The following is a 13,595-nucleotide window of genomic DNA, read 5'->3' as shown; positions in this document are numbered from 1 at the left end:
GGTTTTGTTTCTTACAGGCGTTGTGAGCGATTTCAGTGCAATTCAACGAGTGATAACAAACAATAATACGTCTTTGAAACGAAATGCTGATATTTGAATTGCTGTTTAGTAGTTAGTTTCAGATTCGCATCGTGCAACGTAATATGTCCAATGTGCAAACGCGGCAGTCAAAACGTCCAATGTAACATTTTTCGTTCCTAGGCTTCAAATTTAAGCTCAAATCACTGAACAGTAGTTACGATTGGTTTTACAGAGTTATTCTTGACTGCTAGTGGTGAAAGTAGCGATAGAGATCGATACTTTTCAATACAATTCGCAGATTAATGTTCGGGTCTTCAACTTCGTTTTTCTCGAGTTGACGAAAATGTTACATTGGACCTTTTCAAAAGTTACGCGAGAATTCATTTCGTTTTCACCGTGAAGTGACGTTCGTGATCGATCCCACTGTGGTTCAGCACTAGCGTCTCGCGAGTCACGTCTTAGGCCAGGCGCAAATTGAGACGCGTATAGCGCGAGTAACTTGGTGCGATATAGCGCCTGTTTTTGTGGCTAATGAAAACAGGTACAACGGCGCAAATTGGCGAGAAGACCCGAGATGGCGCAGCGCTCGTGAGAGACGACTAGCGCGATGCTGTCGCTGAGCCACAGTTTTTCGTGCTTGTCGTGCCGGCTGTGGTGGTTGTGTTGGTGAACTATCATATAGCACCGTAAGTCTGGCAGTGTATGGTTGTGCCGGTCGGGTAGTTGTTCACAGCAAACTGCGACTCAATATGCGCACCGCCACGTTACGTTTGTGGTACATATGAGTCGTGTTGGTCGTCTTCTGCTAGCTCACGAGCGCTATACGCTTCTCAATTTGCGCTTAGCCTTACGAGCACTCTCGCGTCGCCTTCCCAGTATACGCTGTTCTATCTGTTTTCATTAGCCACAAAACAGGCGCTATGTCGCGTGAAGCTACTCGCGCTATACGCGTCTTAATGTGCGCCTTGCCTTAGTGTGGCACTGGGGTTGGAACTGAACAAAAACGAATTCGCTAAGGCAAGGCGCAAATTGAGAAGCGTATAGCGCTCGTAAACGAACACGAGACCACCAACACGACTCATACGTGCCACAAACGTAGCGTGGTGGAGCGCATATTCAGTCGCAGTTTGGTGTAAATAACGTGCCACTCGCATACAATGTCTGATTCACACAGTTTTGCGCGATATATTTATTTACTAACACAATCACCCGACCGGTACTACCAGCACGAGAAACTGTGGTTCAGCCACAGCGTCACGCGAGTCGTGTCTCACGAGCGCTCCACAATCTCGCGTCATCTGGCCAATTTGCGCCGTTCTATCTGTTTTCATTAGCCACAAAACAGGCGCTATATCGCGGCAAGTTACTCGCGCTATACGCGTCTCAACTTGCGCCTGGCCTAATAGTGAAAAAAATATATTTGTCGATGTAAACAAGCGGTGAAAAAGGAGACACTTTTCGACGAGTGATTTGTATGGAGTTCCACTGCCGTGATAGTTGCTTGTGTTCAAGTATGACTTGAAAACATCTGTGCTCCAGAGATGGGCAAACCGTTCACGAACGGTACGAAAGAACTAGTTCGCCGAAAAGAGTGAACGAGCGGTCGTTCTTTTTCAAAGAACGGTAGTTCTCCCCACGAACTGATTGCGAGCGAACGGTTTGTGAACGAACGGTTTGTGAACGAACGGAACAAACTGATTCCGTAAAAACGGTTTGCGAGTGAACTGTTTGAGAGTGAACTGTTTGTGAACAAACTGCTTGCGAGTGAACTGTGTGTCAAAGAACTGATTGAGAGTGAACTGTTTGGGAACGAACTGTTTGAGAACGAAGTGTTTGCGGCCGAACTGTTTGCGAACAAACTAGTGCAGCTGAACTGATTTGCGCTGGACGGAATGGATAAATATAACGAGAACGCTTGTAAGGAAAATAAAACGATTTGTCGTTTATGAGCAAAATGCATGTAACTCATGGTTTATTTTGTTAATGTGTACTAAATTTTGGGTTAAAAATTAAATTAGATTTTCGTAGTTTTAAAATCAAAACTATATATTTCCAATTTCATGTATTTTTCAATTCCGCGTAACAATCATATACTTTCTGATTATCAGAAAAAATCTGGGGGAAGCTGGGGCGATTCATGGATTAGGTAAACATAAAATATTATAGTGAGGGCATGTTGAGAAAAAAGTTTTTTCGTTGCTTTCAATTCATTGTTTGGCCTATTGCGTGTACGTGTTATCGTGATTGTTTGTATGATTGATTGTTAGTGAAAATCGCTGCTGATTTTTTTGCCTGAATGAAAATCATAAAATATGATCTTACATGGAACCTGTGTGTTGTCCAAAAAGAGAATATGAAAAATTGCACATATGTTGTGCGCATCAAATTATTACATAAACTTTCGTCGATCGATAAACATATTTTCACATACAGTTTGCGGCTTTTAAAGAAGCAGCTTATCTTTCCCCACTAAATTTCAAAAATATAAATCCCATACGTACACTATCCAATCTAACGATATCAATTAATAGCTGTCTATTGATATTGGGTTCCTGCTAACATTCTATGTTGTTCTTAATACCGCTGAACGAAAGAGCGAAAGAACGGTTCAAAAGAACTGATTCACTTAGATGAATTATAGTGAGTGAACCGTTCATCAAAGTGAACTGTTTTGCCCATCTCTACTGTGCTCTAATGGTAAATAATGTCATTCTGAAATCGTTCTGATATCTGGTAAAACAATGTGGAGTCACTCCGATATCGACAGGAACTTCAACGTTAACGTTCCAATCATAGAGCTCAATGCAACTAGGGAACAACTAGCGCTATTTGAGAACGAAATATATGCTCGATATTCTGTTTTGTGCGGAAAGTAGGTTTAAAAAAATACAAACAGTATTTAATCAAAATAGGTTCAACAGCATAAATCAAAATAAGTTCAATTGGAAATAAACATCCACGATTAGGACGATTTCACAACCTATCGAACTTTTCTTGTTGTGCTAATCTCTATTGGTGTGTAGTCATCTCATTTCAAAACATAAGAATGTCATGAGAGAAAAAAAGCTAGGCGTTCGTTTTCAGGGGAAAAATCGTGTTCAACTCAGCTCTAGATAGATTGTAGTGTATAATATTAATAAGAATGGATCCCTTCATCATGGCATCGAAAGGTTAGGCAGTGTTTTTGATATGTTTATGCTGTTTCACATTCTAAATTCGTATTATAACATCATCAATTCCTGCTACCCCGCCTACCTACATACAGATAGACTATAAATAAATATACACTTGGGGCATTGATATCTTTTGCATAAAACAGCTGGAAATAAAATTATATTATTTGTTTATCTCTGTGCAGAATAAAGTTTTCGAGGTAAGATTTTTAATTAGTTAGCTTCAAAAACAATCAATGCCGATAAAATATATGTTGGCAGTAAAAACGAAAATAACGATTCGTTATCAATTATGATTCCCATGACAGTTTGCGTGCAAAAACTATTTTTCGCGATCGCGACCAACTGAACTGCTTTTCTCAAATTTAAAGCGGTGATTTCACGTACGTTTCTGCAATTTGGAATTTTCTTTGCATAAAGTAACATGGGAATGATGTTCTTATCAACAATTCTTTATATCTAATTATCTACATTATCATAGAGCAAATAATAATTTTCTCCTTTTTTTGACCGCATATGTGTCTGAATTGAAAATGAAGATAGAATGCACTATCCGTATAAAGCGGATGTTTTGCCAAAGGTTCTAACAATCTGGATAACGGAAAGTGGGTCAATTAGTTTTACTGAAATAGCAGCCAGACAGCCAGACAGACGCATAAAAACAAAACAAAACTTGAAGGACAGTAAAGATGATACAAACTGGAAGTCAAATAACGCATAAATATATAAAAATACATGTCCTAGAGGCTTTCTTACTAGAAGCGAGAGTACATAACATTTATATGGCGGCCTAAAAACAAATTATGGTCTTATTTTTATATAAACGCAATTACTTTAATTTCAAAATTGCATTACTTGATTGTATTTTGACAACTTTAAAAAAATTGGGGGTATCAGTGACAGCATTAAATATTTTCCTTGATGGAAACGTTCTATTTTTGCCAATAATCTACATTCTATTTAATGAAAACATGTATTAATCTAACATTTTCTTTGTAGACGACAAAAACAAATTCTACAAAGACATGGACTCATCCAATCAACGGTTTGAGATGGAATGCTCTGCTTCTCGGGTATCCCCGCCCAAGTCAATTATCGATTCCACCCCTTTACAGCCCGCAATGGATAAAAATAAGGAATGTAAGTATGTATTATATTCGGTTTGAGTTTGATCGTTCCTCATGTGTGCCGGAAATATTGGATGACTATACATTATGTTGTCCAAAGTGCAAGTGTTCAAAAGCGATAAAGAATATCTCTTTCAAACTTGACCGGGGTTAGTCGAAGTTGAGGGATGTGAAACAACGGTTCAACATACGCATAGTCTATACAGGATTGTTAGACCTGTAGTTTGCGCGACCAAGGATGAGACGAACGAAAGTGCAAGATCCCAGGTTCCTCAATCGTTTTGTTGAAATTGAAAAGCCGATGTTCCAATACCTAAGGTCTGATATGAACAACGATATCTTCATAATTTAATAGAAAATTGTTCGATTCGCGTAATTGCAAGTATCTTATGCAAAGAATTGGAAAAATTTATGCTAAATCGCATACTCAAGACAAGACAAACGTCCTGCGTACATCAGGAAGCTGGAAACTACTATGGAATTGTGTTATGACTGAAGCACTTGCTGTGATTGTCGTGTTCCTCTAGTGCGGCCACCGATGTATTTGCTGGACAATAGATCTACTGCGATCTCGTTTCTCGCCTACTCCTTCAGAGCCATCTGGACCCCTGCACTTAATCACTGAATTTCTTTTCGGAATCTACATCAGCATCAGTAACATACTCGCGGTGCCTTGAAGCTGCGCTGCAGAGGATAGATGAGCTGATACATGCTGAAGCACTTTGAAAGCAGCAGATAGCAACACTGCAGAGAACGGCATCGGGTATGGATGCAACGTTGCAGCACATGCAGCCATGCAGCAACGAGCGACTTGACAAAACGAGGAACGATACCGACGAAGCGAACAGCAAACGCATAAAGTTCTGCCTGGAAGAGTGAGGAGTTTGAACTGCTTTATCGGTTTTGATAATTGCGTACCAATTACGATCTAGCATGGTGCTGACAAATTTTATCCCATATCCACTTTTGCCAATAGTAACAGATTTGTGGGAGTTATCAGGCCGTGTTCATGCCCGGTTGCTCGACGACGTACCAGATATTTACACTGCGGCAGATTCTCCAAAAGTGTCGCGAGTATCAAGTCTCTACGCCCCACATCTTCGTCGGTTTTAAAGCCGCATATGATATCATCGACCGACACAAGCTAGAAGAATCATGGACGGATGCGGCTCTCCCCGAAAGTTGACAAGACTGATTCAGGTAACCATGCAGTGTGCAGTGTGAGAATCTCAGGCAATTTGTCGGACTTGTTTGAGACTCACAGGGAACTTCGACAAGTCGATGGACCTTTTGCAGCACGTTGAATTTATTATTTATCTAGCTCACTGCTGTATTTACTAGCCTTAATTAGTTGGGAGATGGAAGTAAGCCGTAATTAGTTACCAAACCAGCAACAAATACGTAATGCTCATCCAAATTTTGATGCTGGTCAATTCGGGACGCTTGGCCTTGCTGAGACATCAACGAGTAAAGTTCCTTACAGTGGGAAACTTCCTGTTACATACGAACTGCCAATGATTTCTGTTGTGAATCCCGGCCTTTTTCCTAATGGGAACCACCAGCATTGCCAGCATGCATCAAAATGGTACACCCATACCTCGCTTTACGACCTAGATAGGTTCTACAAAATTTGGCCGCAAAGCAAAAAGCCGTATAAAAAAACAATTAAAATAATAAATCATACAAATACAATCGGATCGGTTCCAAATTTGTTAAATATGTAACCCTATGCAAAATTTCAGCTCAATGTTTAGTTCTAGTTTAGTTCCCAGTGTGACTGATTATCAGTCTCCGAAGTCGATAATCGTTTCGGCAGCATTTTGTCTGAAAAATAATAAAATTATAAAATAAATTTATTACAAAAATACATATTAATTTTTTTTTATTTGTGCATGCATGTCACAAATTTTGCAAAATGTCACGCAACCGATTTGCACAAAAAAAAATTCGCATAAAAAAAAGTCTCACGATACAAAATTTTTATTCTGGAATAAAAAACGATACAAAGTCGACAATTGAACCGCTCAGGAACCAACACGCTCGACAGTTGCAGCGCGATCGTTATTTTTTTCCTGCGTTGCGTGACTTATGCGCCACCCTGTACATATGTACTTACATACCAAAAATGTCTCTAATTTTTCCAATTTTGCCAGGTAAAACACTCACAGACAAGTCTAAACCACACACTGGATGAAGCTTCTAAACAAGAAAAAATATAAAATAGTTTACATGTAGATATATCGACATCGAAAAAACATTTTTTCTGCGGCTAAAGCGAAACATTTTAGGCCGTAAATTGAAAACGTGCCTTAATTGAAGAGGACCGTTATAGCGAAATGCCGTATAAAAAGCGGCCGTACAGCGAGGTATGGGTGTATTGTAAAACGTATATTCATATTGGGGCTGATTCTGATGCGTGAATGAGAAGTGACAACTTGGACAAATTGCCTCACTCAATTCCCGAAGGCGACTGTGGTGAGATTTTTACCTTGAATGAACTCTCATGAACACTCAATCAATTCTCGTGGGCGTTTGCATTGAAAAAACATGCCATTTTGTGACTTTTGAAGTCGTATCCTCATACTAATACCAGCAATGATAGCCAAAAATAGGATTAGGCATTTCCAAAGGATTTGAACGATTTGAAATTCGCCGTTTCAAACGGGCAATTGCTGCTCCAGATTCAAAGATGAATTCATCATCTACTTCGTGAAAAGTAGTTAAACTTTGAACTGTGAATTTTGAAATAATTTATATTTATCATTAACATGTAATCAGTTCAAGTATTTGGTATGCTATTACTAATGACGAGAATATACATCTTCTGCAGCCGCTATAACGCGGTAAAAAATTAAAATGTGAGTTTACAATAGTTGACCCTAACTGATACGAGAAACTCAATTCAGCATACCGTTTTCTTTCTCCAAAAACACAAATCAGACTTTTAAAAATTACGAAAAGCTACTTAAGTAGTTAAAAACTGTATATGTTTAATCAACTTTTCCCATGTGTGAGGCATCCTATGTGTCATCCACTAGTGGAGGAGCATCTTCATCAGTAGTTGCGGCTGGAGTATCATCTGTGCTCATAGCTTCGTCCATATCGATTCCAAGACCCAGCTTGATCATAAGGTAGATGCGAGATGTGTGCACACCGGGCTCATCCAGTGAGAATCCAGACGATAACAGCGCAGTTTCGGACAGTAGAATTACAAGATCCTTGACAGCTCTATCATTTTTATCGGCTCAATGCCTATGGATAAAATTTAGCTTTGAAATTTATTTAAATGCGATAATAAATATATCCTACATTGACGGCTTTTATGTGAGGCGACTATAAAATTAATGTTCACTGCAATGTTATAAAGAATAGTCATCCTTCCGACAAACTTTTAGCGTAATTATTACGGAATCAGCACCGGACACTAGGTCAAAAAACGAATGCGGAATCAAAACACGGATACGAAATCAAAACAATTGAAATAACATACACTCATATTAATGCAAAGTGACTATGCAAAAACAGATTTGAAAATATATTTTTTTTATCTTATCCCAGTGATATTATTTTTCATCAATTATAATTTGTTCATTTGAATGAGTTGAATTTCTCATTTGTCTGGCAACTCTCCAAAGAGTGCTCAAAGTAGACTCTCGGGAAAGCCCATTCACAAAATGACGCCAATAGACTCTCCTTTTGGCTTTTATGAAGCTTTTTGTAACGTTCACAGGAGCCCGATTTACGCCAAACCTTGAACGTATTCGATTTTTCTTTATAAAGATTTGTACAATATTGACACACACAGATTAGGAGGACGTCTGCGAAACGAATTCCCAGGTTGAGGTCCGCCGAACGCCTGTTTTATCACCGGGAATAAGTGATAGTCGCTAGAGCGAGGTCTGGGAAGTAAGGAGGATGCTCGAACACAGTCCATTTGAATTTTTTCAATTGCTCTTAAGTTATGCGAGCAGAATGGGGCCGCGATTATCGTGGATGAGGAACACTCATTTCGTCAATTAATCTGGTATTTGGTTCTTAATCACGATTCTTAATCGGTCTAAAACTTCACAATAGTACGGTGATTAAACAGGCGTTCGGCGGTCAACGATTCGATAACACTGAAGAAATTCGTGACGCAGTTACATTGTACTTCAAAAAGTTGGACGCTACGCACTTCGCGCTCGTGCCACGCTATGAAAAAAGCCTCGAACGTTACGGTGAATATGTAGAAAAATAGAAAATAAAAATGAGTGGGTTATATCTATGATACAACCGCAAGGTTGACGTGGGACTGCCTTAGCTTAGCATTCATTTGTTTGTATTGATTAAATTTTTGATTGAATGAAACAATTTCCGAGTTCAGTTGAAGTCAATATGTTTGCTTTGTGAGTGAAAAGATTGAACAAATGCCATGTAAGGTTAATTCAAGCATTGTGATAGATTATAATCTTCATTACAAGTAAATTTAATGACAGTCCTTCTACATTTGGTATGATGCCTCGGACAAAGTGTTGGAAGTGTTGTGGAAATACATTCCAGTCGAAACAAAAATACCCCCGACCTGCATGAATTTGTGATGCCAATTACCCCAGACATCTTGGTTCAGAAATCTGTGTTGGGGGAACACATTTCAGTCGGAACAAAAATGCCCCCGACTTACATCTATTTGCAATGCCAATTTCCACCACGCTCCATAGATTTGAAGTCTGTGCTAGAGAAACACATTTCAGTCGAAATAAAAATACCCCCGACTTGCATGTATTTGCAATGCCAATTTCCCCCAGGCACCTTGGTTTTGAAATCTCTGTTAGGGAACACATTTCGGTGGGGACAAAAGTTTCCCCTTCTTTCATGTATTTGCAATGCCAATTTCTCCAACGCTGCTTGGTTTTGAAGTCTGTGTTAGGGAACACATTTCGGTGAGAACAAAAGTCTCCCTACTTTCAAGTATTTTCAATGCCGTTTAACCCTATGCTGATTGGTTTTGATGACTGTGTTGGGGAAACCGTGAACCGGGCCAATCAAAACGAGGCAGTCAGGGCGTTTAGATAACGTTTAACATTTTACAGTTATTCAATTGTTTATCTAATGAAAAATAACATTCTATTAATGGTGATAGATGCGTAGAAATATTCCCTATCAATTGATGCAAACATCTTTCCGATCCAGTAAGAAATGTTCGAGTTCTGAGCATTCGAAATCTTAAATTTTTTCCTTTTTTTTTAAGTAACACAAAACAAAAACTTTGCAGTTTTATATTTTCCATAGGCAGGGGATCTTCAGAAGAACCTGCTCCACGAATCAATACAGCGGGAAGCTTCACGCACACCGAAAAATACTTAAAAATTCAAAATTCGTATATCTTCTTCGGAGAATTCCACTCGCTAAATAAATGGCTCAAATTACTTCACAACTTCTTCCGGAAATAATCTTCCAAATACTGAAATGGCTTACAAGAAAAAAATACAAAGAAAATCTGCAATATTCGTTATGAAAATTATACGTTACCTTTATTCAATGGCTTGCAGATGTATCATATACCGCTATTAGCTAAGGAAAATTGTCTAAAATGATTTTCTAAAATAAACGTTGGTCTATTATTATTTCAGCTTTGAAGGTTAAACTGTTAGTCAGAAGAACATTAAATCAGTTGGTGGAGCAAGGAATAATGCCATGTAAGTCATATTCAGTTGAAAATTGTCATGTTAACTAACATTCGTGCCATTACAGCGCTGAAAACATCACCTGCAATCTACGAACAGCAAAGGCAACTCGAGCGAGCAAAAACTGGCGACCTGTTGAAGGCGAAAATCAAACAAAGGCCTGACAGAATGGAGTTGGAACGGCGACATATTCTGGAACACCAAGAAAGCAACATAGATCCAAGTATAGCAGAGAAGAAAAAAATGCTAGAAAAAGCCTTGTTAGTAGATCATCTCAACTCAAAAATATCCCATCGGCCTGGACCACTAGAACTTATAGAGAAAAATATATTACACGCAGATGAGCCTATTGAACGGATAGTTAAAGAAGGTCTTGTGAACTATACTTCAACGGATGAGGCAGTTTCCCCTGCACAATCAGTGTGTAGTCCGGAAAGCATGGTCTGCATTGAGGATGATTCGTTAAGTTCAGAAGGGGAAACACAAAATCTACAGAAACTAGCACCCAATCGTGTTTATCTTCTGACACCGCCTCAGACCATAACTATCGCCCCTGAAACACTCTCCAAAACATCCGCTATCGGTGCAGTCGCCAATAGGGGTTTCGAACCTTCCAGTTCAAGCGATTGTACCACATTTTTGCAAAGAGACGGTAGCTGCACGAAGCAAGAAACCTCCGATTCATCTGCGTATAATTTTCCGGACACAAACAAAAAAACAATTTCAGTCTCGTCCACACTGAAAGGAGAATTGAAAGATAAGAGCAAAAAAAAGAACAAAAACAAAGCTATATCGAAGGCAAGATCAATCAAGTTCCACGAATATAAAGGTCCCCCAAATGCGCAGAAACATTTGGCTTCACAGCAACCGAATGGTGAAACAAACTATCAATTAATAATGAAGCAGCAATACCTTTTGGAGTATCTTGAGGAAATCTGTAAGAATCCCCCTGTTTTTCCGGTCAGTGCAAAAATGTCATTCTCGACAACGGCTAAAGAAAAAGATTCCTGCTCGGCAATACAAGCAAACGAATTAAATTCACTACAAAAACTGCCTCCTGATCCAGCAACCGATGTACTTAACAAGCTCAAGGTTTTTCAACTCAAACGATACTGTAAAAAGTATAACTTGCCTGTATCTGGCTCAAAGTCAAGCCTTGTTGATCGATTAAAACCATACCTTCATTTGATGGAGAAAAGCCCCGATTTCGAAGCGAAGTGCGAAACAGAAGCTGCATGCAGTGGCGGTGGACTACAAGAACAGAAGAGTACCGAAGCAATGGAAGAAAACTTATTGAAAGAGCAACAAAAACGAATTGCTGAGCTTCAGAGACAACTTAAAAAAAGCCAAGAGGAGTTGGAACAGATTAAATTGAAACAAATGAGGTCGCAACAGAATGAAAGTTCGAGCATGTCGTTAGAACCAAAACCGGAAATTAGCGGTTTCGTAGGTAGCAAAGTGAAAATTGCGTCTCTACCAACTGATAAAATGTTATCTGATATGGATATAAAAATAACCGTACATCTGGATCCAGGATCGCCTGACACAAATATTGTACCTAAACAGGACCCAGATTATGCGAGTAATGAAATTATGTTCAACCTAATGGATTCTCAGAACGGTTCGTTGGGAAATAGTGCTGATTGCCGGGAAACGTGGAAAACAAAAGACCTTCTTGAGTCTGTCGTTAATGGTGATAGCATTCTACAATGTAATGCTGCTTCCCACAAGGGATTGAATTTTGTGTCAAATAATGAAACTCTTGATAAATTGTTGGGACAGGTGCAACCCGGTATCCCTCAGCTTAGCGACAAATCTGTACATTGCTACACTGGAGCCCTAGACACAAGCGTTTGCAACCGACTGAAGGATTCCCCTAACAAATCAAGCTTAAAACCCATTAACGGTAGCGATGTAGATACTCCGTTGGTTCTAAATGACTATAACGATGTGGATCTGCTTGATTTTCACATGCACATAGATGACACATGCGACACCCAATATGCAATATCAAAATCAGTAGAGAATGCATTTCAAAGTATGGAGCCAAAACAAACAGAAAGCGTTGACAATATCGCCAAAATGAATTTTGAATCCGATATGCATGCGGACAGTAACAGTTCAATGTGTGATGATAGTAGAATGGAGGATAAGTGCAACATTTTCAATGATTTTGATGGTCTACGTTTCGTGCATAATGAACCATATTGCGATATATTTTCGGTGTATCGAAACGGTGTGAGCGCGGATTATACCGAGGAAACGATGTCTAAGATATTTTCAAAAAAGGTTGCAGCAAACGATAATGATAAAAACTACGGCACTAGCAATACCATGGCTCCACGAAGTTCTAACAATACCCAAAGGCATTCGAATTTCAGCACCGAGACCCCGAACATAAAGGACAGTTGGATGCCTACTGACACACCATACGACACAACTAAATTCAAGCCAATTGCTTCTGATAGCTTACAGCAAAACACAAACAATAACCATGTCGAGATAATGAATGTTACTGGTAACAAAAATAACTACGACAGGCTGTTTTTTGTAGAAAATGGAAAGAGCACCATGTTAAACACTTGCAATAATAACACACACGCAGGGCAAGTTAGCCCGATGGATTTTGATATTTTGTTATCAAATATTGATTTACCAATTGCTACTCAAAATTGTGATCGAGAAATACTTGATGAAAATCAGGACAAAATGTTAGATGATCTGCAACAAAGTAGTTTACTTGATTATTTTAATGATGATTATGGTATGCAAAATGATACTTTGACATGTGGAATAAATAATGTTAGTTATTGAAATATACTGTTGTATTTATACGTTATTTTTGAGAATGTGATCAACTTTTCATAATGGTGAAAAATTTTATTGTTTGTTGAACAAATTTTTGAACGGCAAAAATCGGTTGACCTTAACAGATCGGCCGACTGACTGAATCAATAATGCAGGTCCAAGTTTCAGGAACGCTAATTCGTACATACCTATGACGCCCCTGGTGGTTGTATACCATCGGTGGGTATTGAAATTTTGTGCTTCTATTAGTGCTTCGTATTTTTTCCTGTCCTCGCCATTCATCCACAATCGCATTGTTATCCAGATCGTCATAACCCCACACATCGGTTGTTGAGCATACACAGTGGTTGCCTAAATCTTGGCGATTTTATCTACCGTCAGTTTGAGGTTTGAGGTAACAGAAAAAGCACGATTTCAGACACCCCTTAGACTCCTCATTTTATTAGAATAACTGAAATGCGCATAAATTGAATTTCATTTCCTTTTAAGTTTATTTTGTTTCAAATTTTCCTAGCTCCATTCTAGCTATGCGTGCACGCTTTGCTGTGCACATTGAGGTTTTATGGCAGAGAAATGAGTAGCATGAATAGCATATGTTCCATGTGAGTTTAATTTGAAATACTTGTAATACTTTGCTTTCTATTATCTGCGACGATATAAAGGCTATCTGGTTTGCCAACACGGAAGCGCGCAATATACAGTTGAACAATCCGCAACCGAATATAAACCACACAATTCCAAAGATTGAACTTGAGCAACTCCAATCGAATGAAAATAGATGGACTTAATGGGGCATTCTAGTG

At 38.9% G+C, this 13,595-nt stretch overlaps 1 protein-coding gene across 2 annotated transcripts; it reads left to right on the top strand.

Moving 5' to 3' along the window:
• Positions 1 to 3,032: 3,032 nt before the first annotated feature.
• On the top strand, positions 3,033 to 12,804 carry LOC129777294 (putative uncharacterized protein DDB_G0277255). Of its 2 annotated transcripts, XM_055783506.1 has the most exons (5): positions 3,046 to 3,191; positions 3,287 to 3,394; positions 4,194 to 4,334; positions 9,931 to 9,996; positions 10,052 to 12,804. In XM_055783506.1, exons 3-5 carry the CDS (start codon positions 4,220 to 4,222, stop codon positions 12,796 to 12,798), a joined length of 2,928 nt encoding a protein of 975 aa, XP_055639481.1. In that variant the 5' UTR covers positions 3,046 to 3,191; positions 3,287 to 3,394; positions 4,194 to 4,219; the 3' UTR covers positions 12,799 to 12,804. The 2 variants fall into 2 exon arrangements, with proteins under 2 accessions (XP_055639480.1, XP_055639481.1); XM_055783505.1 differs by lacking the exon at positions 3,287 to 3,394 and having other exon boundaries at positions 3,033 to 3,191.
• Positions 12,805 to 13,595: the final 791 nt, after the last annotated feature.

Source organism: Toxorhynchites rutilus, chromosome 3 (genome assembly GCF_029784135.1).
Source record: "Toxorhynchites rutilus septentrionalis strain SRP chromosome 3, ASM2978413v1, whole genome shotgun sequence".
Lineage (NCBI taxonomy): Eukaryota > Metazoa > Arthropoda > Insecta > Diptera > Culicidae > Toxorhynchites > Toxorhynchites rutilus.
This window is presented reverse-complemented; position numbering and strand designations above follow the sequence as displayed.